The sequence below is a fragment of the Aythya ferina genome (assembly GCF_964211825.1).
Source record: "Aythya ferina genome assembly, chromosome: 7".
NCBI classification, from domain to species: Eukaryota; Metazoa; Chordata; class Aves; order Anseriformes; family Anatidae; genus Aythya; species Aythya ferina.
This window is the reverse complement of record NC_140302.1, coordinates 37,331,329-37,355,902: the sequence shown is the minus strand read 5'-3', so window position 1 is coordinate 37,355,902 and position 24,574 is coordinate 37,331,329. Positions and strand designations below refer to the sequence as shown.

The window sequence follows — 24,574 nt, the reverse complement described above, 5'->3', positions numbered from 1 at the left end:
CGAATGGAGACACCCCTCCTCATACAGGGCAGCACCCTGGCTGCACTACAGGCTAGATAAACACCGCCAGAGGAAAACACAGCATCAGGAAAGGAGAAACTCAGAAAAACTTGTGTTACAAAGCTGAGTTGCTGGAGGACAGTGTTTGCACATGGAGGACCCGGAGTTTTCTTCCCATTGGGCATCAGTTTGTAAGCATGAAGCTGCATTAATGTAACTTTTACAGTCACTTGTAACTCTAGCGTCTGTATTACACACTGAGTAAACTTTTTTTAAAAAAGATTTTTTATTTTATTTTGTTTTATTTTATTTTATTTTATTTAAGGAAAGGGGTCATACAGATAGAAAGGCAAAACAGATGTTTCTAATGGCAGTTCCTGTCCAGATCCCTACTCCCATTTCTTGAAATTGAGGCAATTTTCATACCAAGAAGTGTTTCATATGTCAGGGACAAACCACAAGGGCTGAGTCTGACAGCATTTATTAGGAGCTGACCATGGCTAGGACGAGAAAAAGAAACTTCTACATTAAAATAAACTTCTTCATTAGTTCCAGTCACAGCGGAAACTGCCGCTTGGGAAACTCGCTGATACAATTCTTGGTGCTCACGCAAGCCCTACTAAGGGGAAAGATAAGAAGCACAACACTAAAATAAACTCCTCAGCTCCCCCGGGAGTTCCCCCACTGCCCAGAAAGCACCCACGTGGAGGGGACCCCTGCCATGGCCGAGTGCTGCTGGTGGTGTCCCCTCCAAGGCTGCCCCAGCTCTGGGTGCACATGCAGGGAACAGTCATGGAAAGAGGTTTGGGGTGAAACCTGAACCAACAAACATCAGATGAAGAACCTGATGACACAGTCTGTATGGCAACATCATCTTTTTACAAAATCTGTCGCATTAATCCATTAAGCAACCAAGATTAGAAACCAGCTGAGACAAGGGAGTAATGAACTGTTCAACTTTACTGTATTTATTTAAATACTGAAAACAGAGGAAACGAAGGCCATAAAATCCTTCTCAAAATGCTTTAGTCTTGTGGAACTCCACATTGCAAGATATTCTGTTGAAAAGAAAACTTTCAGAAAACAGGGTAAACATTTCTACAGCTAAAAGCAGCAATTGCTGCGCAGAACAACTTGTCGATCCTTGTGCTTCAGGCTGTAGATTAGCCATGAAATGTTTGGGCAGCCCCTTTAGCAGTCAGGGCATTTTGTGGTGGTCCATGAGAATAGTTTCTGCATTTTCCTGTATATTTTCTCATTTTCCTTTAAAAGCAGACGGATGCTATGTCAGCAGCTCTTCATTCTGACACGGGCTGACTCTGGCAGCCGAGCCCTCGGCAGCATGGCACCCGGGGCAATGCATTCGGGATTTAGGACTCTTCACATTTTCCAAATGCGGACATGTGTGATCTTGCTTTATCACTCGTCTTTCGAGGGTATCCAGAAACCAGTAATGTCTGTGGAGTAAGAGCTAAAAACCAGTGAGTTCCAAACAAAACCTTTTTGTGGTCCCTCCCACCAGATTTTAGCACTTCATTTTGGTAATACAAGCCCCCTTCTTCCCACTCTCTAGCCCAACTACATAATCCATCTAATTAAATACATCCTTAATTACACACGTTTATTCCTGGATTTAAAAGTACCTTCACATAACCGAAGTTCACGCATGGATCTAGCTTGAGAAAACCACGCATACTCTAACATCTGCCTGTGCTCCCAGGCCCGCTGGTGGAGCTGCACACACCGACACGGGTGGCTCTGAGCCCACAGGCGCTCACACCCTCCCTGCTGGGGAAGAGACCCAAATTCTAAAATTAAACGACTCAAACCAAGCATTTTCTCAGCTCACTTTGTATCAGCAGCCACTGAGTAATTCACAGCAGATCTAAGATTAGCTAACAAAGTGCGGTGATTCACCAACCAAGCCTCCACGCCGCTGGGAAAATTCATTTTTTCTGTAGCAACTGAACTTCAGCTGTGGAAATTATAAATAAGGAGAGGCTACAGCGACGTGAGGACTCTTACTTAAATCTCACCGATACTGATGTCGGTGTTGGACACCGGCAGCGGTGCGGGTGTGTGCCTGGGTGCTCTGCAGCAGGGAGCTGCCTGGCCCCGCTGCTCCCCGCTGCTCCCCGCGCCCGGCCGGGCAGAGGCACTTGGCGACACAGCGCCAGCCCGCCAAGCCTGATCCCAAACCCTTCATTAGCTCACACCCATAAGCAAATTAAAACCATACTGATTCATTACAGGCTTCTGCAAGCAATATTGCTGAGCAAAATTATGGGGTGGAGGAAAGTCATAAAGAGAATCAAAGCAGAAAGATCCCCCACCCCCAAACCAGGAATAAGATGAAAAACAAGACCAAATTTCAGGGACGGGGTAGATGTATGGCTGCAGACCCAGGTCCAGCTTGCTCGCAAGCCGCCCGAGCACAGGGGGCTGCAGCTCCCCCATCCTGGTCCCTGTGCCACAGCCCCACGCCTGCCCCCCTGGAAGCAGGAGCCCCCCAGCAGCACCGGGTGCCGTCCTGCTCTGCCCTCACCTCCCGCCTCCTGCAAACCTGCCTCTGCATCCCAGCCCACGCTCACCCACGGGCACCCTGTGGGGAAGCTGTTTCAGGGGCTCGGCCCCTGTTCCCTTCCCCCAGGCTATGGGTGAGGCTGTGCCGTGGGGCTGGCAGAGGCAGGGGGACAGCTGCTGGCCTGGCCAGACCCCTAGTGCCAGGAAGGAGGAGCCCCCCGTGCCCTGCAGTGCTAATGCTTCGTGTTCACCCGCCTCGGGTTCGTCGCCATCTCCATCAGGAAAAGCAACCACAACCTTCAGCTCAGAAACCCTCAGGTGGGTCAGTTCAGCTGCACTTTAGAATATATTTGAAATAGAAAATCTCTTTAGCCCACACTAGGTTTTTGTTACCAAAGCCAAATGTTCTCGCCTTTAATATCTATTTCAAAGGAACTCACAATTTGTGTTCCCCCCACGCAAAATAAAATAATAATTTTAAAAACATCTTGCCTAAATTTGTGTTCTATAATATGCACTTATATAAAAAAAAAAAAAATCAGGGGAAAGAAAATATTTTCTGTACAAGACTGGCATTGGATTGGATTGGATTGGATTGGATTGGATTGGATTGGATTGGATTGGATTGGATTGGAGCAGCTCCCTCTTTAACTGGGAGGGCTGGAGCAGGGCTGGAGCGCCAGGCTGTGCGGCTGAGCCCCCTGCCCTGTACTAACACAGGCAGACCCCATCCCGAACAGCCCCACACCTTACCCAGCCTCCTGCTGCACCTGAGCCCAGGCTGAAAGTGCAGAGGTTCTGCAGCTGGATGCAGCCCTGCCCGCTGCAGGGCTGATGAACGGGGGCCGTGTGAGCCGGGCACTGCAGCCCCCACAGACACCCCAAGGGACAGGGCAGGGGCAGCCCAGGCCCCATCCGTGTCCCACACAGCCACCAGGTCTCGCAAAATAACCATTAATCCCTAGACACAGGAAAGAACTCATCAATGCTGCTTAGAAATCCTCTGCTGCAAGTAGGAATAAAAATGGATAGTAATAATAATCTTAAAACCCAGCAAAATAAGAAAATTACTGTGTACCAGAATAGCTGCCATGCCTTTGGCCATCATAAGGCTGCTTTCACCTTTAAGGATGGCTGCTCAGGTTCCCAATTTCTCCTACCTATGAAGAGAAGCTGCAGCCCCAGAAAGGGTTTCTGTTTCGAGGCTGCAGCCGAGCCAGCAGGATATATAAACACGAAACAACTATTGCTGAAGTGCAGTGAATTCAGCCATAAAGATAGTTGTATTTTTTTCCCCGAGGGAGTGGTAGAAAACCCCACAAGAACAAGACCGGTGCCAGGAGCGACTAAACCAAACTAACAAGGACAAATGCGGTGCTGCCCTACCAGGCTAGCCACGACTGGAGCTCTGGTGCTGATTTTCACCAAGGCCTGACCCCAGGGGCTCGTTCCGCACTTCCAGCAGCCCCCTCAGCACCAGCCCCCCCCGGCCGGGGTTGCTCAGCCCTCCCAGCAGCTCGGGCAGCCTGGCCCCACACCAGCGGCGGCGAAGGGCGCGTCTCAGAGGCCTGGGCACATCCCCGGGGCTGCCGCGTGCAGGCAAGCGGCCTGCTGGCTGAGCCCCCTCCAGACGTGAGGGTGAAGGATGGCAGCACCGGCACTGCCTGCAGCCCCTGCCCTGCCGGTGGGTCCCTCCTTGGGGAGCGCAGCAGCCCCGGAGCTGGGGCCTCCCTTGCCCCACAGCACCCTCCTGCTCCAGCTGCCCACGGGCAGCAGCCAGCACAGTCCGCAGAACACCTCACCTGCCTGTGGCCTTCTGAACCCTCTGTTGCGCTAAGCAAGCGCGCTAGGGCAGTGTTTGAGAATTGTGGGCGAGATACCAACAAAAGCCTAATTTCACAAAAAACGATCACAGCCACACTCTGCCTTTCACCCTCTGAGGTACCCACGCCCATGGTGCTGCCGGGACGAGGCCCTGTACCATGGAGATGCAGGGTGAGGAGGAAGGTGACATTTATCCAAGCACCAAAAGTGGAATCACAAGCAGCCAGCTGGGGCGTGATGGGCAAAGCTGGGTGGCTGTGATTCTGCTTTGTTTAAGAAGTGGGGAGGAAGTTTTCTCTTAGTGAGAAAAAGTGAGGAGAAATGCTCAGAAACGAGGACCTTAAGGAATGCTGCACAAATCAACTGTGCAAAATCCTCTTCCTGAAAGCGGTCTCATCAGGTCTGTCATGAATGACAAAGGCAGAGCTGTTTGCGAAACAGATTTTCACCCCATTCACTTTAAAATTTCTTTTCCTCTATTCAATACTACATCACAAAAAAGCTGGATATCACAGTCAGACTATGCAAAATGCTTACTCCAGGTCACCAAACAGCCCAAGGAATTGAGCAGTTTATGCTACAGAAAGGGCTGGCATGGTTTTTTCCCGTAGGCAGCAGGGCACGCCTGGTTCCCAGCCCCACAGCCGGGCGCACGCAGCGGGACAGCAGCACGGCCCCGTCCGCAGGGCGCTCTGTGATGGCTGCGGCCACCCCGCTGCCCAGGCCTTGGGCCGGGCGCTCGGCTGCCCTGGTGGCAGTGGGGTCGGGCTCTCGGTGCCCCCGGTCACGGCCTGGCAGGGAGATGCCTGAACAGAGCTCCTGCCGCCTCCCCTGCGGCCCTGTGCTCGCCAGCCATCGCCAGCCCGCAGCCTCCCAGCCGGAGCCGGCAGCAGGGCAGGGCAGGGCAAGGTGCAAGGCACAAAGGCCTCACCACATCGAACTGGCAGTAAGCCAGCCACGAGCCAGGCAGGCAACCGGCTGAGTCCCATCTACAGCTTAGGATCCCCAGTGGAACTGAAAACACATGGCTTTTTACTCTGTAAGCCGCTGTGATGGCTTTGTTGGAATATACAAGTTACCTACGTAGTGCCCCATGACATGCTACAACTCGGACATGAGCTCAGCCAAATTCCCTTCCTGTCAGCTAACCCAGCCGCAGGGCACCCTGCTGCCGGGCGCTGCCACCCCAAAGCACAGCCGCAGGTACGGGGACACGAGGCACAGGGTGCCCAGCAGTGGGTTCAAGTGGGTGACAGACCCGTTCCGTTCCAGTTCCTTGCCAAAGGAGGTAGCACGACCCTAGGTAATTAAGCAGGCCAGCTGCTGGGGAGACCAAGGCAGAATGCACAGATGTACGCTGCCATTTTCTAAACCAGCACTCCCTTCCCAAATCAGCATCTCTGCAGTCCCTGGCCCTCACCTGCTGATTTTCTGAGTCACCCTACAGCTCACAAAGCACCAGAAGCTATTAGGTCAGGCCACCTACTAGGCCTATTAGAAGTAACTGTGTGTAAGCCAGAGAAGCTAGGGTAAAAAATTTGGTAGAAAATGCTGGTTTTGAACAGAAAATAACCAAACTCACTCTCCAGTCCTACAAAGCATGAAGCTTCCCCTTGACAAGGTGTGAATCCTACCAGGCAGGGCGAGCTGAGAGTGAGCCTTCTATACCAAGGGCGTCAAGGAAACTCTCAAGACCTGAAAAACTTCTCAAGATGCATTAGACATGAGGCTAAATAAAAGGAACGTAGATTATGCACATATAGCTGCGATCTACAGGTTCAGAATATTAACAAAACACCTTATTACAAAAAAAAATAAATAAATACTGGTAAGTTTAGTGTTTGTTCAAGTCAGAATAAAATATTAGGAAAAAAAAAGAAAAGAAAAGCTTAAATCTGCAGGGCTCACATTCAGGAAATCAGCTGTTCGAGCTGAAGCACAGCTGTAGTGTTCAGGAGGAAACCTCCAAAACCACAGTGTGGAGCAGAGGAGACTATAAAAAGCCTTTAGTGTAACAAGAACTGAGATGGACCAAAAAAAGCCCACCATTTCCTCGAGCCACGTACAAGTTCTAGAAGTGCACGAAGGGAAGCCTCAGGAATTGCACAGAAGTTGAACGTCACAGAGCACAGGAACTGGGCAGTGGTGTTCAAAGGGCAGCACAAAAACAATTTGCACACAATATGAAGGACAGCTTGCTACCCTGGAAGAATTTCCACTTAGCTTTTAGCCTAATGGAGCTTTTACTTTGGTGGAATAAAAGACTTGAATAAACCATTTGAAACTTTCTGTTACTAAAAATGACAATTAGAAACTTCTACAGAAACTTTTTAAAGTCAGATAAGAAATGAAATGTCAGTGTGCTCCTGGCTTATGCTTCTACATTTGCTGAGAAATTCTTGTAATTTATCTGCATAATGGCCAAGGCAAAAGAGGCAATTTGCTGCTGGATTTTCACTTTAAGCCTTGCCAAAACTGAAGAATAATCTTTTCAGTGAGGCAAAGCGAGCCAGCCTCTTCAATTCCCATACGCAGGTCCGAAGTTGTGCCTTTTATTGGGATATTGTCTACGGCTGGTGTGTAAACCCTCTTGTAGAACTGAGCCGCTGATTAAGAGCAGTATGCTAACATTCAGTCCGCTCACATGCCCCCTAAGCACTATTTTCTTTGTCTTTATTGAAAATCTCTGCAGCAGTTCTTAGCAAAGTGATCAACAACCTGGTGACTCACCTGCAGTGCTGGTTCACTCATCTGCTCCATCCTTTAAGCTGGCGTTAACACAGACACGTGTCAGGTGTCAGGCCACCTGGCTGTCCCCAGGGTAAAAAGGAAAGAAAAAAAAGGGCCACCAGATGCAACCTCCCAGTCCCCCGGGGACAATGGCCCCAGCGCCTCCCCTTCCCCCCGGCAGGAAAGGGCACCAAACCAGTTCTGTCCCTGCTGCTGGCAAAGGACCAGTGAGGGCTCAAACCAACCTTTTTCCTTTACCTCTCCGCTTGCACGCAGTACCAGGTAGTGAAGTGTTTGCTCTCCAAAGGGCCCAGCGATCTCAGGAATGTCACACGCTCAGGTGCAAGGAGGCTGCTGCCCTCTGCGAGACGTGAAGCGTGCCCTGGTGACGGGGCAGCAGCAGGACGCAGTGAGCTTTAGGGGAAGACTGGGAGGGTTTCTGGCCTGTGACACCGGGCACTCCCCCACCAGCCCTGTGGGGCACAGCTGCTGCCCTGAGCCCCCACGTTTGGCAGTGATAACCACAGCTGCAGCACAGGACGGGCAGTTTCCACTGAGTAACACCTGGCAGAGGTTACATGCACCAGAGGTCTCACCACAGAGCCCAACGATCACAGAGGACCTCCATTGGGCCGTCCCCTCTGAAATTACCCTACCCTGAGGACTACAGCCAGCAACAGGGAAGGGACACGGCTTGATCTTACCTTCCCGACCTGCCTCCTGTCGCTTGCAGCACTGACACGAGCTAGAGAAAAACACTGGCACCAGGCACAAAGACTTGTAACTCTCTCGTACCCAGCAGAGACTCCAACACCCGGCCTGTCCGTGAGACTGAGTGCCATCTGCTCGCCTTCTCATGGAAGCAGCAAGTAGTCACCTGCTGATCCTGGCCACGCCAGCCACTGAGCAGCCTTCCCGCTCAGGAAGAGGGGCAGCAGCAGCCCGTCACCAGGGAACAGACAGGCACTTTTCGTGGAGCAGGGGGCTTTGCTTATTTTCATTTTGACCTTCTTTTTAACGAACAGAAGGCCACTTGTAACTCCCTTCAGCTAACTGCTGCAACATTACAGCCAAAAAGCTCCGCGACGTTTTGGCAGGGGCTTTGTACAAGGAAGAGCTCTGTGAGTATAAAATACAGAAACTACCTCACATAGCCATCAGTTAACCCTAAGCCTAGCTCAAGAAGATGCTAGGAAAACAAACAAACAAACAAACAAAAAAACACACACACACACAAAAAAAACACACGGAATTTCTGAAGACAGACAGACAGGAGCTGAGAAAGGCAAAGCTGTTTTCTCCATGAGCACGAGCACTCACTGCACAAGAGCATCTCTGCCAAAGCAGACTGCTTTGGGGATGGGCACAGCGGATGCCCAGGTAAACAACTACTTCACAAAGGCTTTACACAAGGTGCAGGAACACATCCCTTCTCTATACACTGCAGTCTTTTTACATCTATTTTTGGAAAACAGGAAAATTATTTGTTTGCAGGGATGGCCAAAATTCATCTTGGGAGACAGATGTCCTCTTTTAGTAATGCACTTCAGTTTGCATGTTTTTTTTTGGTGTTTGTGTGTGTTTTTTTTTACTAGTCTTCCAACTGTTTTAAAGCAAACAACTTTGACTGGCTGTGTGCTCTTATTGAGACTGAGAAAAAGGTGGTTTGTTTTTCTGGTGTTTACCTTTTCTTGTTAAACTTTGTTGTTGTTACACAGAAAAGGGAAGTTCTGACCTCTCTTGCTGATGTTCAGAAGACCGCATCATGAACAAGCATGAGTCAGGAAATACGAGCTTCTGTGTTCTTTGAATTCAACAATAGTTAATCAGTGTTTGCTGCAACAGATTAAGAACAAACAGGAAGCGGAATCTGTGCAATGCTCCTTTAGCTTGAAGTTAATCTTCTAGCACATGCAGACGACATTTTACCTACCAGGGGCAATTCTGAACTCTTCTCCCCAGCACTGCAAGCAATAGATTATCGTGAATTCTGACACTGGGGGAATCTAGAGGAAAGTGAGACTACTGCCAGAGAAATCCAAATAAATTAAGTGATACTTTTCAAAAATAAGAAGAAATTGAGTGATTGTTTCAAAAGCTTGGCCACAGTTCACTTTAGTTTGTAAACAGTTTCTATTCTAAGTTAGACACACAGAAGCTATAAGCTGCTTTCTTTGTTTGTTTTTGTTTTTTCTTTAAAGACTGATGGTCATTTCTGGTAATATGTGAGGATGAGGATTCCTTCTATCCAGCAGCATGTATTCAAGAGGCCTTAATTTCCACTCACTGACTAGATGTTGTAGACACAAGAGTTCATTCTCCACTCGGTGCCATCAGGCTAACCACCCACCTCTGCACACACAGCACAAGCAAATCAAGGCTGTCCTGCCTGCTGTTTCAGGTGACTTTAGAAAGCACACATTTAGGACACACAACCACCCAAGTTACCAGCTGGCTGCTTGTTCGTGTACTTCAAAACGCTGATTCTCTCAGCTCTGCAATAAACAACATTAGAAAGCTTCAATATATGCAATGACAGCCACATTGTTCCGTGTTGCACATTTTCCAAGTTTTAATAGACACAAAAGTGAGTCCATTGTACTTAAGACACTACAATGATTCCATTCTATTGCATGTCCTGCTCCAATTACATTTCTCAGAATACAGTATTGAGTAAAAGTTTGGTAGCTTTAAAATTAACAAGTTTGTGAAATCTGTAAGTAAAATAAAGCAGCAGCAATAATTTTGGGGGTTTTATCAAGAATAGCTAACTTTTAGGTAATAAATACATTCCAAGTTGTGTTTTTTGCTGTTCTCCTACTTCATTGCCGTATGACTTGTCAAATTCTCATCTTAGGTTAAGGGATCCTTAAGACTTTCCTGCCAGCCTCACGCCAGAAGAGCCACCTAGCTCCACGTCCCGGTGCCTGTCACCTTTCACGATGGTAAGCAGAGCAATCTGACAAGGAAACCCGTCCTCCTGTCTGCGCGTGGCAACCTCCAGATTCTCCTGGGGAGCAAGTCAGGATGTTTACAGACTTCGTGACACTCTAGGAGAACAGCTGTGCTCTTATCTTCTGTTACCTTGAAGAAAGTGAAAGAGGGAGAGGTTACTGCAGGCGCACAGAGCCGAGCGCAGCGGCGAGGCGTGCTCCGGCTAAGCGGAGCCTGGCACGCTGCTGCTGCCACGGCAGGACAGCGCCTACGGCTTGGGAAGAAACTTGTCACGTTAGCAGAGCTAAAGAAAAAGTGGGCATTTTCTCCAAGGGAGACGTGATATGAATTTCAGTATAATAAAGGTGTTTGGTCTCTGCCTTGAAGACCTTTTAGTCTCTACAGGTGGGTACCGTAGGCTAATCTGCCACAAGTCCCTCTATAGAGTGCCACGTGAAGAGCATCTGCTCGGTCCTGCCTCCGCTTTTCAAACTCGATCTATAAAATAGGATTATTTCCCTCCCGAGAGCAAGCCTTACAGAAGCTTTCCTAAGTACCCGCAGCTGCTCAAGACATGGACTGCTGCCCAAACCATGCTCCAGGTGAAGAGGCACAGCAGCCAAACCTTGCACCTGACTCCAGCGGTGAGACATCCCTGCTGCCCCTCGCACGCCCCCACTCCCCACGGGTGCCCCCTTTCCACTCTGGGTGTTTGTTTGGGGCTCCACAGGACAGCAGAGCCATGGCAGCACCACACAGCAGGACGATGCCGCGGCTCCCCTGCCACCCGGCCACCCAGAGGGGCTGGAACCAAGCACACGGGACCGCATCTGGGCAGTCTTTGGACAGCAACGGCAAGGGAGATGCTCTTTCTGAATTCAGAAATGCAAAACAACACACTCCAACAGAAAGCTACCAAAAGGCAATGAAGTTTACTTCACGCTTGGCACGTGGCACTCTGGTCATTTGGCCTTCCCACTGACCACCAGCCACTAAGAGCCAGGGCAGGTGACAGGCTTCCAAAAACATCTGCTGGAGGGGGGTGCGCCTGCCACAGGAAAAAACCTCCAGTGAGAGAAGTCCCCGTCTGCACCCTGCTGCACGGTGCCTTACACACAGCCCTGCACGCCGCGGGTACCGGCAGCGGCCCCGCGAGTCAGATCAGGAGGGGAAGTCCAAAGGCAGCACCCGGCTGTCCTCCAGGAGAGGAGATGCACGGAACAGCTCAGTGATAGACGTGAGAGGTGGCACCGGGATCGACACCTGTACTTCTCGATCGCAGAAGCATCGCTGCACCATGCTTCAAATGCAGTTCAGTTTGACACAGTTCGGAAGTCTGAGGAGTCCCAACACGTGTCGATGTCAAATCAACTGCACGGGCTGAGTCAAAACCAAAGGACACGGAAGGCTAAAATCTGTGCTCCTAACAAGCGGGATCAATGCCAGGAAGCAAAAGATCAAACACTCTTAAAAGCCCCTCACAGAGCCTTGTGATTTGAAGTTCAGAACCCGATTAAACCAAGAATGCCACCAGCAGACAGCAAGACGATCGCATTTCCAGCACTGCTGAACATGCACCAACACCTCTGCAGCCTGGGACCGAAGTGACACCAACCTGCAGCCCCAGCACCCAGAACCACTTTCAGTATTGCCTACACATTTAAGAGCACCACGAACACCTGTCCTAACAGCTGTATTTCAGAGGACTGCGATCCTTAAATCCACAAACTCAGTGTTCAGCAGAATTATCCTGCTCTGAAGAGACTGGGATGTGTCCAGGCCCTAGTACCCACAGTTAACAGAGTATAAACGCATGCTTACCTTTGTAAGGTAAGCTATCCACTGGCCTTCTGAGATTTTCAAGAGCACACAACTAACTCGTGTGCACATTTATTATCTTCCAAAAACTTTTAGAGAGGTCTCAGGACTTAGTAGAATATTCCTCAAGTGCTTTTTGCAAAAAGCTGACCCTTCAGAGACAGACTTTGCCTGAGCAGAACATCCACGCTCCACTGGGCAGGAGGCAGCAAGCCCCCAGGCCAGTCTCTCCCTGTGCTGACACCAGCAGTATCTGGAGGAGAGAAGCCCGGTGCCAAGCAGCCCCCAGGGGCTCAGCTCCCCGGCAGCTGATTTATCTTTTTAATTCAAATTGATTTTATTCAAAATTGAATTGAGGCTAATGCATCCCAACTGTGCCTGCGTGTGGGGACCCTGACCACAGCTCTGCCGGCAGCCCTGCTCGGCAGGCTCCGCACCTCCCGTCACCAAGCGCAGGCACCCTGCAGCCTGCCCCCGCACGGGGACACCCCGATCCCCCACCCCCAGGAAGCACAGCGTGCTGGGCACCGCACCGCGAGAGCTGCTGGCCTCGGGGAACGCCGTGCCAAAGTCCCACGGGATGGAGCCGAGGCGCTCCCCCCGCAGAGGGCCCTGCCCAGCAGCACAGCCCCGGCCGTCCCGCAGAGCCTCTCTCGTCCCGCAGAGCCTCTCTCGTGGCAGCAGGGCAAAGAGGCCCGGTGCTTGCCGCAGCCTCGCAGCCAGCAGCCCTGCCTCCCGAAACACCGCAGGCACCAGGGCTCGGCTGGCTCCAGCGGGCCGGCAGGCGGCTGCTCCAGGACCAAACCCACCGCCCAGCACCTCTGCGGAGAGCCAGCACCAGGTTTAGGGCCTTCTGCTTTTAGGAAGGGCTGCCTTCCGCGTGAAGAAGGAGCTGGGATTATTGGCCTGAATCAAAACAAAGCAAGTCATCACTCATAAAGGAAATTAAACCAGTAATTTTGCTGCAATTCATTTCTTCAACTGCAGACAGCACACAGGAAATGTGTTTTTATAAAGAAAACAAGTTTGTTTGATCCTACAACAGCAAAAATCCAATGCAGATCAAACAGGACCTGGTACGTTGGTTAAAAGCATTCATTCCTTCAGAAATTAATCAACTTAATGAAAAAAAGCCTTCATTAAAAAATACCCTGCTCTTCCCTTCCAGAGACACACGTACCGGCAGCCAAAGAGATGATGGTATAACTAATGCAAGGCAGCCAGCAGACTCGATGTGGGAAAGGCTTCGGCACAAGGTGCTGGGGACAATTTATGGCCCTCTGGTGAGACGAGGCACGAGACGAGGTGAGCTCACCCGTGTGGAGCTGGGGCCATGCACGGAGCTGGGGTCCACGCTGTGCCTGCAGGGACCCGAGCACCCCGGGCTCTCTGCTGCCCGCGGGCACCAGGGCCCGGCCCCGAGGGCAGGCACAGCCCTCGCCCTCCCGGGCTGCAGGACGCCCCCTTCGTGCACAGCGGGACCCCGCGCTGCCCCTGCCCCGGGGAGTGAGGAGCTTTGCAGCTGGCTGCGGGGTAGGGGCTGGGGGTGGAGGGACTGCAGGGGTGAGGAGGACAAGCTCGCCAGGAACTCGGGCATCAGACACATCACTGGCATCGCTGCCTCAGATGTACGCAACCTCAGGATGCGCAGGAGCCCATAAACCAGCTAATGCGAAGCCCACGTGTTCTCTAACGGCATGTACAGAACGGAACAGATCCATCAAGCAGACTAAAACCAATAAACCAGGCACCAACTCATCTTTGTCTAGCTTGCAGGATACAGGCATGCCGCTTCTGCAGCATTTTTAGGGAGAACTTAAGAGAAACCGTTCCTCAGCCCACGCACTGCTCCCTTTCACACCAATCCCGATCTCAGCGCTGGGTACTTCCAGGAAAAAAAACACAACGAACACCAACAGAAACATGGATCAAGGCTGAAAAACAATGTTGCACGTTTTTCAACGTTTAAAAGCTTTCACATCTGTGTAACTACAGCAGGCACAGGACGAACTCCTGCACCTTGCCCGGAGCAGCAGGAAGGCCACCTCTGCAAGGGCTTCGCCCCCACTGCCCGTCCCCAGAGCCAGCAAGCCCCGGGCCCAGGGTCCCAGCCAGCCTCGCCGTGCTCACTGCAAGAGGGAAGCCCTGCTGCAGCTCTGAGTTCCAGCCAAAGTAAATAAATGGCACTCAGGAAAGGCTCCAGACATGTCCCTTTTACTTCTCCCAGGAAGCTGCGCTATCGGTGGGCTCTCTAAGAGGCGAGTTTCCAGGCTCCTCACCCAGATGCAGCTCTGCTGCACAGACAGGCTCTCCCTCCCTCCCAGAGCTGGGGACGGGGCTCTGCAGGCCCTGCCTTCCCCACGTGCTCTGCTGGAGGTGCTGGCTGCCCCGTGCCCCTGGCAGGCCCAGCCCGTGCAGCAGCTGGGTGCGGAGCAGCCGGGCAGGAGGGCACCCAGCCCCCTGCACAGCTCACCGGCCGCCTGGCCCGCACGCTCTGCTGCTGCAACAAGCGGCCGCCTGCAGCTTCAGCCGGGCACGGAGGTCCCTGCAGCACGGGGGAACAGCTTGTTGTTCTCCCAGGGAGAGCTGCTAAGCCCTCGGGTTTATACAAAGCTCCTTTGGCAGCTGAAGTTACAGCTCACGTAAGCAGATCGCATTCCTGGGCATCTGCGCAGCCTGCGTGCAGTTACAAATAGCTCGATGTATGGCCCGCTGGCATTTCCAAAAAACGGGCCCGCAGGAGTGGAGGGAAGGGGCCAACAGATACCACGAGCAGGAGAAGCAGCACGGGCCGAGAGGTCTCCAAAGGCAGCGGCCACAACTGTACAGAGCCCTGAGGAGCACAGAGCCAGCAGGACAGCGCCAGGCGAGCAGCTCCAGGCACCCGGCGCCGGGTGCACGAGGGCGCAGTGCAGGCTGCTCCGGACTTGTTCTCCTGCCCTGCGTTGCTGTGCGCAGACGCTGACTGCGAGCTGCTTGAAGGAAGGCCGAGAAACAGTAATTATGTTGGATGCTTGCTTTGAGTTGACTGAGCCATTTAGAAACCTGGCCAAGAAAAATTTCAGGCATTCATCTTCTGGGCTGAAATATTTCACATGACCAGGTGGGTGGTTTAAAGCTCCGGCTATCGCAGCAATCGCCACAGCTCCACACCAAACGACATAGCCTCTGTGCCCCTGGCAGAGCAGACAGGAAGGGGTGAAAGGAAAAAGGGAATGATTTATGTTGCTTCATAAACTGCTGGCAAGCAGATCTGGCTGCATGCACATACAAAGCCCCGAACATCTTTGAAGGTGAAGTCATAACCCAGCGTTCCAGACCCTGCATTAGAGCTCGCTATATATAGCAGGCGGGCAGCAGGCGCTGATTTCTGCCGCACGGCGCAGCACTGCGCCTCGCTTGATGAATGGCTGAACGCACAGATACCGAGGGTCTATTAAGCTAATAGCAGTAAAATTAAAACCTTCAAGAAGCCGGTATTTTAAAGTTTAATGGTTTCACAGCCACAGCCTGGGGGCTGGGGGGAAGGGAAGGGGAGAATAAAGGGCTTTCCAGCCTGAAAAAGCAAACGAAGATACGCGCTGTAAAGCTGTTTCCAACAGAGGCACGTACCAAATTCAACAGGCGATTTTTGTGAAGAGCTTTGCAACGTGAAAGGGAGGGCCGGAGAGCAAGCCCCCCGTGGCAGCCCAGTGCCCCAGCCCCTGTTGGACTTCCTGGGGGGCAGCCGGGGGGGCACAGCTCGGCTCTCCTGCCCTGCTCCTCCTCCGCCTGCAGGGCAGCACGCCACAGCTCCCTGGCCACCACGCTCAGCGCCTTGCTACGGCAGCGGGGCTGCTTGTAAAGCCAGAAAGGAGCTGGGGTTCGTGCATCACTGCGCGGGACGACTGAAGAGCCACCAGGAGCTCAAGGAACTGGATGATTATGCAGCTGCAAGTTTAAATATGGAGGTATCATCAAAGTGAACAGAAAGCATCATGAAAGGGAACAGGAAGCAAACAACAGCCCAGGAAGCAGCACAGGAGGCGTTCCTGCTCTCAGAGAGCACCAGGTACAGGGCACACAGCCAGGCTGGAGCACCAAAGCACACCTGGACGGGCTCCTGGCGCTGGTCCTGCAGCTGGGCCTGCTGAGGAGCGTGCCCCGGGCACCCAGCGGGCAGCACCGCCCCGTCTCAGGAGGCTTCTCTGACCGCCCCCCCTCCGGAGATGAGTGCCGCAGCCCAGACGGGTTAGGGAAGGGCCCAGCCATGTCCAGAGACAGCATCACAGCGACACGGGGCAGGGTGCTGCGAGAGCCAGGGGAGGTGCGAGACCGCCCGCAGCACCATTTGGGAGGAACGGCATCGCCGCGGCTCAGGGAGGCCTCCCAGGCACCACGAGGCCACCTCAGCTGCTGCAGGAGGCTTCGCACCCACTCCCTGCTCAGCCACACGCCAGCACCGCGCCTGTGCTCAGCACAATTGGGCAGCCCCCGTCCCACAAAGCGTCAGGAAAACTCTTCCAGAGAAGAGATCACACACACCAGCAGCGCTCCGGGCAGTGTGTTGGGGCCTCGAGGTGCAGCTGTCCGCAGCCTCCCCCAAAAGGCTGGGATCTGGAGGCAGCGTGTGCCCCGTTCCCCTCCTGAGGAGGAGGCTGCCCTGGGGAGGTGCCCGTGGGACAGGGCAGCAGGGGAAGCACACACCGGCACGGCCAGGTCCCGGCTGGACGCTGGCACAAGGACCAGGAGCAGCACTAGCCCAGCGCAGGTGCTGGATGCATCTCCTGCACTCCTGCTCCTCGTCTGCTCACAAGGACCGGCCCTTCTCGCACAGCTGCTGCTGAGGTGGCAGCACAGCAGATTTTACAGTGTCAAGGTGCAATAGTGCCAGCCAGATGCCTGCTCTTGGGAACATTTAATTGTTGCTCAAATGTCCAATGTCCTAGTCCTGGGACTAAGAAATTGCAAACGTCAGCAAAAACTTAAGTTACGCCCTTCAGGGAAGAGCAGTCGATTAGCAGCCGGTAGGAACGTCTCAGTTGGACCCCAGAACACCCAAGGGAAGCAGCACCATCCAGTCCTCCCGACAGCACAGCACAGGTACAGGGCAAGGCCCCGAAACAACGAGCTGCCAGGCAGTGACGTACCGAGACACCGGGCTCGCTGGTCTAACAGGAAAACTGAGTAAACGTGACACATGCGGGAGGTGGGAAGTGGCTCTGTTCTGCTTTTCTAGTTTTCTTCTGAGTGCAGGCAGTTGTTTATCCAATTACTGTGTGATTTCCAGGCAGGCAGACCGGGCTGGCACTCAGACACGAGCACGGCAGAAAACCCCGCTCAGCAAGCCCAGGAAGGAGGCCGAGGAAGCAGCAATACGCATGAAATGTACCTGGACAGCCGGGTGCACGGGGAGGTCTGGCTGCAGAGCACAGAGGGAAGGCAGGGTCTGGCCCAGCCCTGCCCATCCCACCGTTCCCTCACACATCACCTTCTTCCCCTCCCTTTACAGACCTGTCCTATCCCTCCTGCTGTGCCTGCCGTAAGCCAGGTCTCCTCTGGAGCAAGTGCTTCCTTTCCTCCTCGGGGCCTCGCTTGTCACCTCTCACCCTGCACCACCGCTAGCATCACGTCGGCAGTGGTCCCGCTGGCAGGAAGGGGCAGTGTTTGCCTTAGGCTACCACGTCACCGGGAAGCATCCTCATTTCAACCTCCAGGCTGCGGCCAAAAGGAGCAAAGAAAGTCCCAAGGTTCCCGCTCTGCACGGACTGACGGGCACGGCCAACCTGCTCTGAAGCATCAGGTGCTGCCTCACCCTGCCCCTTGTCCTCCCCAGCAGCCAGCAGTGGCACAGCAGCAGCCACAACATCCCCCTGCTGACACGGCCCCACTGCAGGCAGAAACCCAGCGGGGTCAGCTCAGAGGACAAAGCTCTGCTGCTCCTTCCAGTCGCAGTTCAGGAAGGAGCCGTGGGTTGTGACCATTTTTCTTTGGCTGGCAAGGACAGCACATTCGGGGCATCGGGTTTATTTATACTCCTGATCTAGCTAATACGAATTTGGGCCCAGTCCAAACACTCTCAATAAAATAAAGCCTTTAGCCGGAGTTAAGCAGCATTTGAAGAGGCAGGATCAAGGATGAAGCTTAAATGCTGCTGCAGCCATACACTCGTACTTGCCCGAGCGCCCAGCTGTCCAGCCCCGTGAGCCCAGCAGAGGCACGTGCCACACTCTCACTGCGTGCTCAGGCCAAGCTTGCAGGGATGGAGTAACGCCATCAAAGCGAGTCCTTCATCCCTCTCAAGCAAACAGCGAAGCCCCACGGCAGAGGGTACAGAAAGTCCTTCCCCCCTGACAGGATTAGGAAAGCACTGGCCATCACAGCCCCACTGCCCTGCTCCCATACAGAGCAGTGAATCAGCCGATGGCAGGAGCAGCTCTGGCGTGTGCACAGCCCTTCTGGCATGAGAGAGAAAACTTAGGGAAAAGCTTATGGCACAGCACAGTGAACTGATAAAAACCCTCCCCAGGACACTACATGAAGCTAGAGCTCTGACAACGAGACTCTTCCTAATTAGCTATGGTTTTCAGATAACAAGTTACTGCATTGCCTGGTCTAACAGTATCACAGATGAGGCTTTATCTAGATACCAACAGCTGGAAGGCAACAAAACCATTCTGGATCTTTCTCAAGCTGATGGTATTTTCCCCGGGGACCTCACTGAGGGCAGCACAGTGTGCAGCATCAGCTAAGGTTACACGTGGTGGCCCCATTCCCAGTCACAGCACGTCCTGCTTCTACAGGCACCACATTTTCACCCTGGGCAGTTTTTATTTTATTGACCAGGAAGGAGTCCCATCCCACTCTGTGCCTGCAACCAGTAACAGCAAACTATGGAGGCATTAGAAGGAATCAGCTCCCGCTTTCTGTCCTCACAGAGGCTGCAGGTGAGGACCAGAAGTGCTGCGTTTGATGATCCAGGCCAGTCCCCACCATTTCAGACAGGAGCCACACAACTGCTGCGAGCAGCATTCCCCCACAGAGGCAGCTTACAGGCTGTCATGCTGATCAGTCAGATAAAGCCTCCCTCACAACTAAGCACCACGGGGGAGCAGTAAATGCAAGGGAGGCAAAGGGCCTCCACGAGCACGTAACTGTTGTGGCAACTGCTTGGTACCAGCACCCACATACGGCACGTGTCATCTCAACCCCAAGAAGTTCCAGTTCTTTGAACCAGGCAGTTCAAAACACGGCCTAGAGGCTGTCAGTCCTCCCACCACGCGGGATTAGTCCTATCGCAAGTGAATTATCATCGATACTCACCACATCCTAACTGCAAACAGCCCTAACACGTTACTACAACACCAGTAAGGCTTGCTTCCTCACAGTGCCAATCGCTTTGTGCGCCCCCCCGAGCCCCGGGGCTCCCGTTCCCATGGTCCTCCCAAAGTTTTGGAGCTAACGGCTCTTATCACCTCTGAAATTGCCACCACCAACTCACACCCAGGCTTTTAAGTTTAATAACTGCTGACCTCATTTTTTTAATGGAAAAATAAATGCAAACAGTGGAACGTTGGTTAAAAAACGCAAGGAGGTTTTTTTCCATGGGCAGCATTAGTCCAGCAAGCACTCACCTGATACTGGCGACAAAGTTATGTTTCAAACTGTGTTAAGAGATCTCTTATTTCTGGAGTCAGATGCTCTACTGCCTTCGCAGCTTCTGTGATAGCTTTCCGATACATCCCTTTCTTCTTGCGATTAAATCTCAGTTTGAAAAACTCAGAGAAAGGAGAGAGTTTTGAAACAGATAAGAACGAAGTCGTTGGAGAACCAAACCATGACACTTTCGCTTCTCGCCATGAAGGCTCCCCGTTTTCCTTCTGGCTAAGGTTTATGTCCAGAACACGTGCCGGCCACCACGGAAATCCGTGAATTTTACCCCAAACAATGTCCCCCACTGCAACAGTTCTTCCATCCTCGGTGACGCATTTAGACACGCTCTGGGTATGCAGCCTAACTGTTAAGGGGGGCACAATTTTACGCTCATCTTTTGAAGATGAAGAGACAGACGCGTCATCACCAGGCAAAAAGTCACACATTTCTGGTGATGTTACTTCTGAACTAGAGGACTTGGATTCATCTAGACTGTCGTTACTACACACCGATAAACTAGAAGAGTCTGCTTTTCTTTTCCGGTAATTCATGAGGAAAGCCAGGTTATCGTGTCCATCTTTGCCCTGGGGAAACCTTTTGAAGTCATCGTCTTCTCCTGAACTCCCTGAAGAGATCTCAGCTAAGCCCCTGTCTGTGGGTTCCTCGTTGTAAAAGGCGGCAGGGTTGGTCTCCCTGCTGTTCTGAAGGACGTTTATCTCATCAATAAGTTCTGCTTTATAAATTGAAACGCTCTGACCGTCATTGATGCGATGGGGCTTCAGCCTTATCTTTGGAGGTGGAACATCCGCGCTGGAATGCACCGGCCGCGTCAGCTTCAGCTTTGGAATGGAAGCAAGCTGGCTGCCTGCCGACTTGTCCGTTAAACATTTGGTTTCTTGACATCGCTCAGAGTCGGGGATCTCCTCTTGGTCCTCCTCTCCGTTCTGCGGTACTCGCTCCGGGCAGAACGGTTTGACTGAGCCGTGGACCCGGGAAGGGATTTTTACCACCTCGCCTTTTCCTTGCGGAGTACTGTAGGATATCTTTATGACCGGTGTTCGGTGCACTAGCTCCCCAGAAAATTTCTCGTCCTCTCTCTTTTCTCTCTTGTTCCTTTTCTCCGCGTAGTCGGAGTCACTGTGCTTTTTCTGCTCTTTGTCCTGACTGTTCAGCTTCCTCCTCGTTTTAGCGTTCTGCCTCGCCGTGTTTTCCTCCTCGGGGTTCAGGGTGTTTTTACACTTCTCACAGAGCACCTGCCTGGGCCGCAGCCTGATGGTGCTCATGATGAGCCTTCCCGGGTCTCTGTTCCGCGACAAACGCCTCCTTGTCCTCTTTATAGTCCGCGGCGGCGGCTGCGGCACCCACTGGTGGTACGTGTGCCGCAGCCACAGCGGGCGAGGAAAGGGAGCTCCCTCGAAGTAGGGCGGGTAGGGAGGGATGCTGCCGGGCGGGGGCAGGAGCGGGGGCACTTGCTCATCCCCGCTGCCCCTGGGGGGCTTCCCAGCGCCGGGCTGCGGCTCCGTCTCGCCCCGCGCAGCGTCTCCGCCGTCGGCAACCCCGTTAGCGCAGGCGCTGGCAGGAGGCTCCTCTTGCTTCGGGAGGGAGGACGGAAGACAGAAGAGCCCAGACCTAAAAATGGGGCGAGAAGGGCAGGGAGGGAAAGAGACAAAGAGTCAGGGTGTTTGACAGACGCTTCTCGGGGCAGACTGTGACAAGCGTGCTAGCTCCCGAGAACACACGGAACTTCGACATGCTAATAGTGCAACTTTTTCTCCTTTAGGGCAGGGCAACCAATTCTGCTGCTGAAAGAAATCACAGCGTTTGAGTTCAGGAAAGGTGTCCTGCTGCTCTGCCAGACAAAGTGCGGAGATCAACATCTCTTTCCACATACCGTTTACACAGAAAAGGAGTTTTGCTCTAAGAAGGTCTAAGTTTTATCAGGCAAAGCAGTTTATTTTATCAGCAGGCCGGTAAAGCCACAGGGCAGCCTGTGATACAGATTGAGCAAGCCCCCTGGCAGCTATTAAAGCTCCTTTCTCCACGCTGCACTTTTGTGGCTGATTTTCAGCTTCTCCTTCAAAACCCAACAGCTTGGTTTTGTGGCACATCCCACACCCTCACGCCCCAGGTTCACCAGTACACAGTCCTGTTCTCCCCAGGTATTCTGCACACCTGACCAGTTGTTAAAATAAGAAACACGCTGCTGCTTCCGAAGAGCAGGATTAAGCGTGATGCTGCACTCACTGCTGCTCAGTGCCCGGTTCCATTACGGGCTGTCCAAGCCCAGACACCATATCTTGCCCAGATACTGCCATAAGCAAATCCTCCAAAACACCAGGGCTCATAGCCACGCTTCTTGACTCCGGGCTTCTGCACAGGAACGTATGGTCTTAGCCTGACGATCAGAAATGCTGTGCTAGCGCAGTGCTTCACCACACACCTGCCCCGAAACAGCCCCCAAACGGGCAGTGCTCACTGGCTGGGCCTTGCAGAGACCCGCAGCGAGCTGCCCCAGCACCTCCCGTGACTGGAACGCTGATGGACGAGCCGCGGCCACAGAGCAGAGACAGCTTTAGCTCCGGCTGCCACGATCCCCACCGACCCTCCCGTCATTTCCGTGTAATTCCCAGAAGGACCCCTCCTCAAACAACAGGGGGATCGCCCGGAGACTGGCAACCACTGCCCAGAGAAGAGGAGTTTAAGGCACCCTCAATCACACATCCTGACTTTAAAAATCAGCGTTACTGGGTTGCAGAGCAGGAGGGGCCTCCTCCCTCCACCCAGGTGCTGGGGCTGACAGCACCTTTCCCAGCCCTGGCCTTGGGCTGCATCACTTTGCTGCAGAAAGATGCTAAAATACCTAAAATACCACCTGCCCTCACCAGGCACAGACGAGAACACCTCTCCTTCCCAGAAGCATCAGCAGAGAGCAGTTACCGATGGCCACATACCAACCTCATTCCTGTGAAGACTCTGAAGTTTAAGGCTAGGCTTACATCAATTAAACAGAGGCATTAATCTGATCCTGGCACCAAGTCACTGCTCTTCTCCAGCTGAAACAAAAAGGTTAGGCGAGTCACCTGCACCCTGACACGAGAAGCCCCTTCCCATTACTCGAAGAGTAAGACAGCAGGAGCACGGACTGACCAACGGACGGGGAGCTCCATGTTGGATTGCTAGAGAGTCGAGGGGACTGAACTGCTGAAACGGCAAGGTTTGGAAGATAATTTTGTTGTAAGATTTTTTCTCTTTTAAAACAGAGACAATCGAGAACGTAGGTATCTTTCAGACGACAACCAAGCAAGCACACTTTGTGCAGCCAAAGATATCAGCACAGTCCATAAAACAACTGGGAGCGGTCCCACTGCCGAAGCTCTGGCTATAAATTTTGGTTATTTCGTGCAACAAATCTGTCCAATTCAGCTGCACCAGGGAACAGCACGAGAGGAACCCCCTCTGCTCAGCAGGTGGACACCAGCCCGGCCTCCCCTGCTCCTGAGCCCTGCTGGGGCCCACTGCCCACAGGCTGCCCCAGCTCCCTCCCCACGACTCGGTGCCCGGTGGGGGCACGGCACCGGGGGCAGCTGCGGTGCTGAGGGACGGCAACTTTCTGTGAAGGACACGGGGGGCTGGCAGCAGGCTGCTCCCGGTCCCTCTTGGTCAGGCAGCTCCAGGCTCACATGGAGCCGAGGGGAGGAGAGGCAGCAGCCTGGTGTCCCCCGCCACCTGCAGCTCATCTGTGCGGCACACGGGGGTCCCGCAGCCCTGCGGGAAGCTGCCCCAGCCCAGCTGGCCTCGGAGGCCAGGCCAGCAGCTCCTCTCGCGGCAGGGTGGGTGCCTGTGCTCGGAAGGGGGCCTTGCTGTGAGCCCCCAGCTCCGTGCCGTGGCCAGCAGCCTGCTCCCAGCGGCCGCGTGTCACCGCTGCCCAGCGCCGGCCTCCGGCCCCTTTTGTTCATGCTGGAGGCAGCTCTGAGGGCTGAAGCAGCCCCGAGACACCCTGCCCCTGCCAGCCTCCTGCCAGCCTCCTGCCACCCGGGCTGCTTTCAGTCCCTGTGCCTGGCAGTGCCCGTCCCGTGGCCATGAGGTGCCCGGGGAGGTGCGAGGCTTCCCCAGCCCGGCTGTGGGGCCAGGCCCCGCGGTCCCGTCCCCTCGTGTCCCAGCCTGATGCTGCCTCTCGTACGGGCACAGCTCTGCAGGAGGATTTCCCCTTGCTGCTCCTCCGCCTCCTGCACACCGAGAAGTGCCTGGTCTGGCACGCTTTGCTTTCCAACAGCGGCGTGCTTTTACCTGAAGGAGAGCCACTCGTTCCAGCAGCCTTCCCCACAGCCCCCTGCCTTTTGTTCAGCTCTGGATGCAATTCGCGTGCTTCTGATATCTCCTTACAGTCACTGTCGGTTCTGCTCACCAGGAGCCATCCAACTGAGACCATGATGCGAGGGCTCTCGTGTGAGGGGCAGAGCAGCGCAGGGCGCTCACACAGGCACCGAGCTGGCGCTGGGCGAGCCCTCAGCCCGCCCGTGACCCCCACCCCGGGGCAGGCGGCTCACGGATTACAGATTACAGATTACGGATTACAGATTACGGATTACGGATTACGTTACCCCAACCCGGCCTCCCCGTGGAAGGGAAGGCGCTGCCCTCAGACCTATACTGATGCATAATTATAAAAAAAACAACTCATTACGGGTTGAGCTACCCCAGGATCGCCGCGCCTCGCTACCGGCACGGCCAGCGCGGGGAGGGGAGCCCTGAGGGGAGCCCTGAGGGGAGCCGTCCCCCCCCCACACCCCCCCCCCCCCCCCCGCCGCCCCGTACTTGCTGTCGCAGTCGATGAGCACCCCTGCGAAGCGGCGCTGCCCGCAGCTGAGGCTGACCAGCAGCGTGTCGCCCAGCGCCTGCTCCACGCGCACCGCCAGCCACGCGCCCACCCGCGGCGCCCCCGCCCGCTCCGCCTCGGCCGCCGCCTCCGCCTCCGCCTCCGCCATGCTGCCGGGCCCAGCGCCGCGCCGCAAGATGGCGTCACCGCGCCCCGCGTCACGGGGGCGGGCAGGGGAGGGACGGGAGGGGCCGCGCGCACGTGCGGGGGCGGGGCGGGGGGCGGGGCTCTGCCCCC

General features: G+C 53.9%; 1 protein-coding gene across 2 annotated transcripts; it reads right to left on the bottom strand.

Annotated features, from left to right (window-relative positions):
- Window positions 1-942: 942 nt before the first annotated feature.
- On the bottom strand, window positions 943-24,559 carry PWWP2B (PWWP domain containing 2B). Of its 2 annotated transcripts, none has more exons than XM_084526322.1 (3): window positions 24,277-24,559; window positions 19,443-21,090; window positions 943-1,457 (listed from the first exon to the last, which is right to left on the bottom strand). In XM_084526322.1, the coding sequence occupies exons 1-2, from the start codon at window positions 24,444-24,446 to the stop codon at window positions 19,461-19,463; spliced, it is 1,800 nt and encodes a 599-aa protein (XP_084382448.1). In that variant the 5' UTR covers window positions 24,447-24,559; the 3' UTR covers window positions 943-1,457; window positions 19,443-19,460. The 2 variants fall into 2 exon arrangements, with proteins under 2 accessions (XP_084382448.1, XP_084382447.1); XM_084526321.1 differs by lacking the exon at window positions 943-1,457 and adding an exon at window positions 9,625-10,161 and having other exon boundaries at window positions 24,277-24,547.
- Window positions 24,560-24,574: the final 15 nt, after the last annotated feature.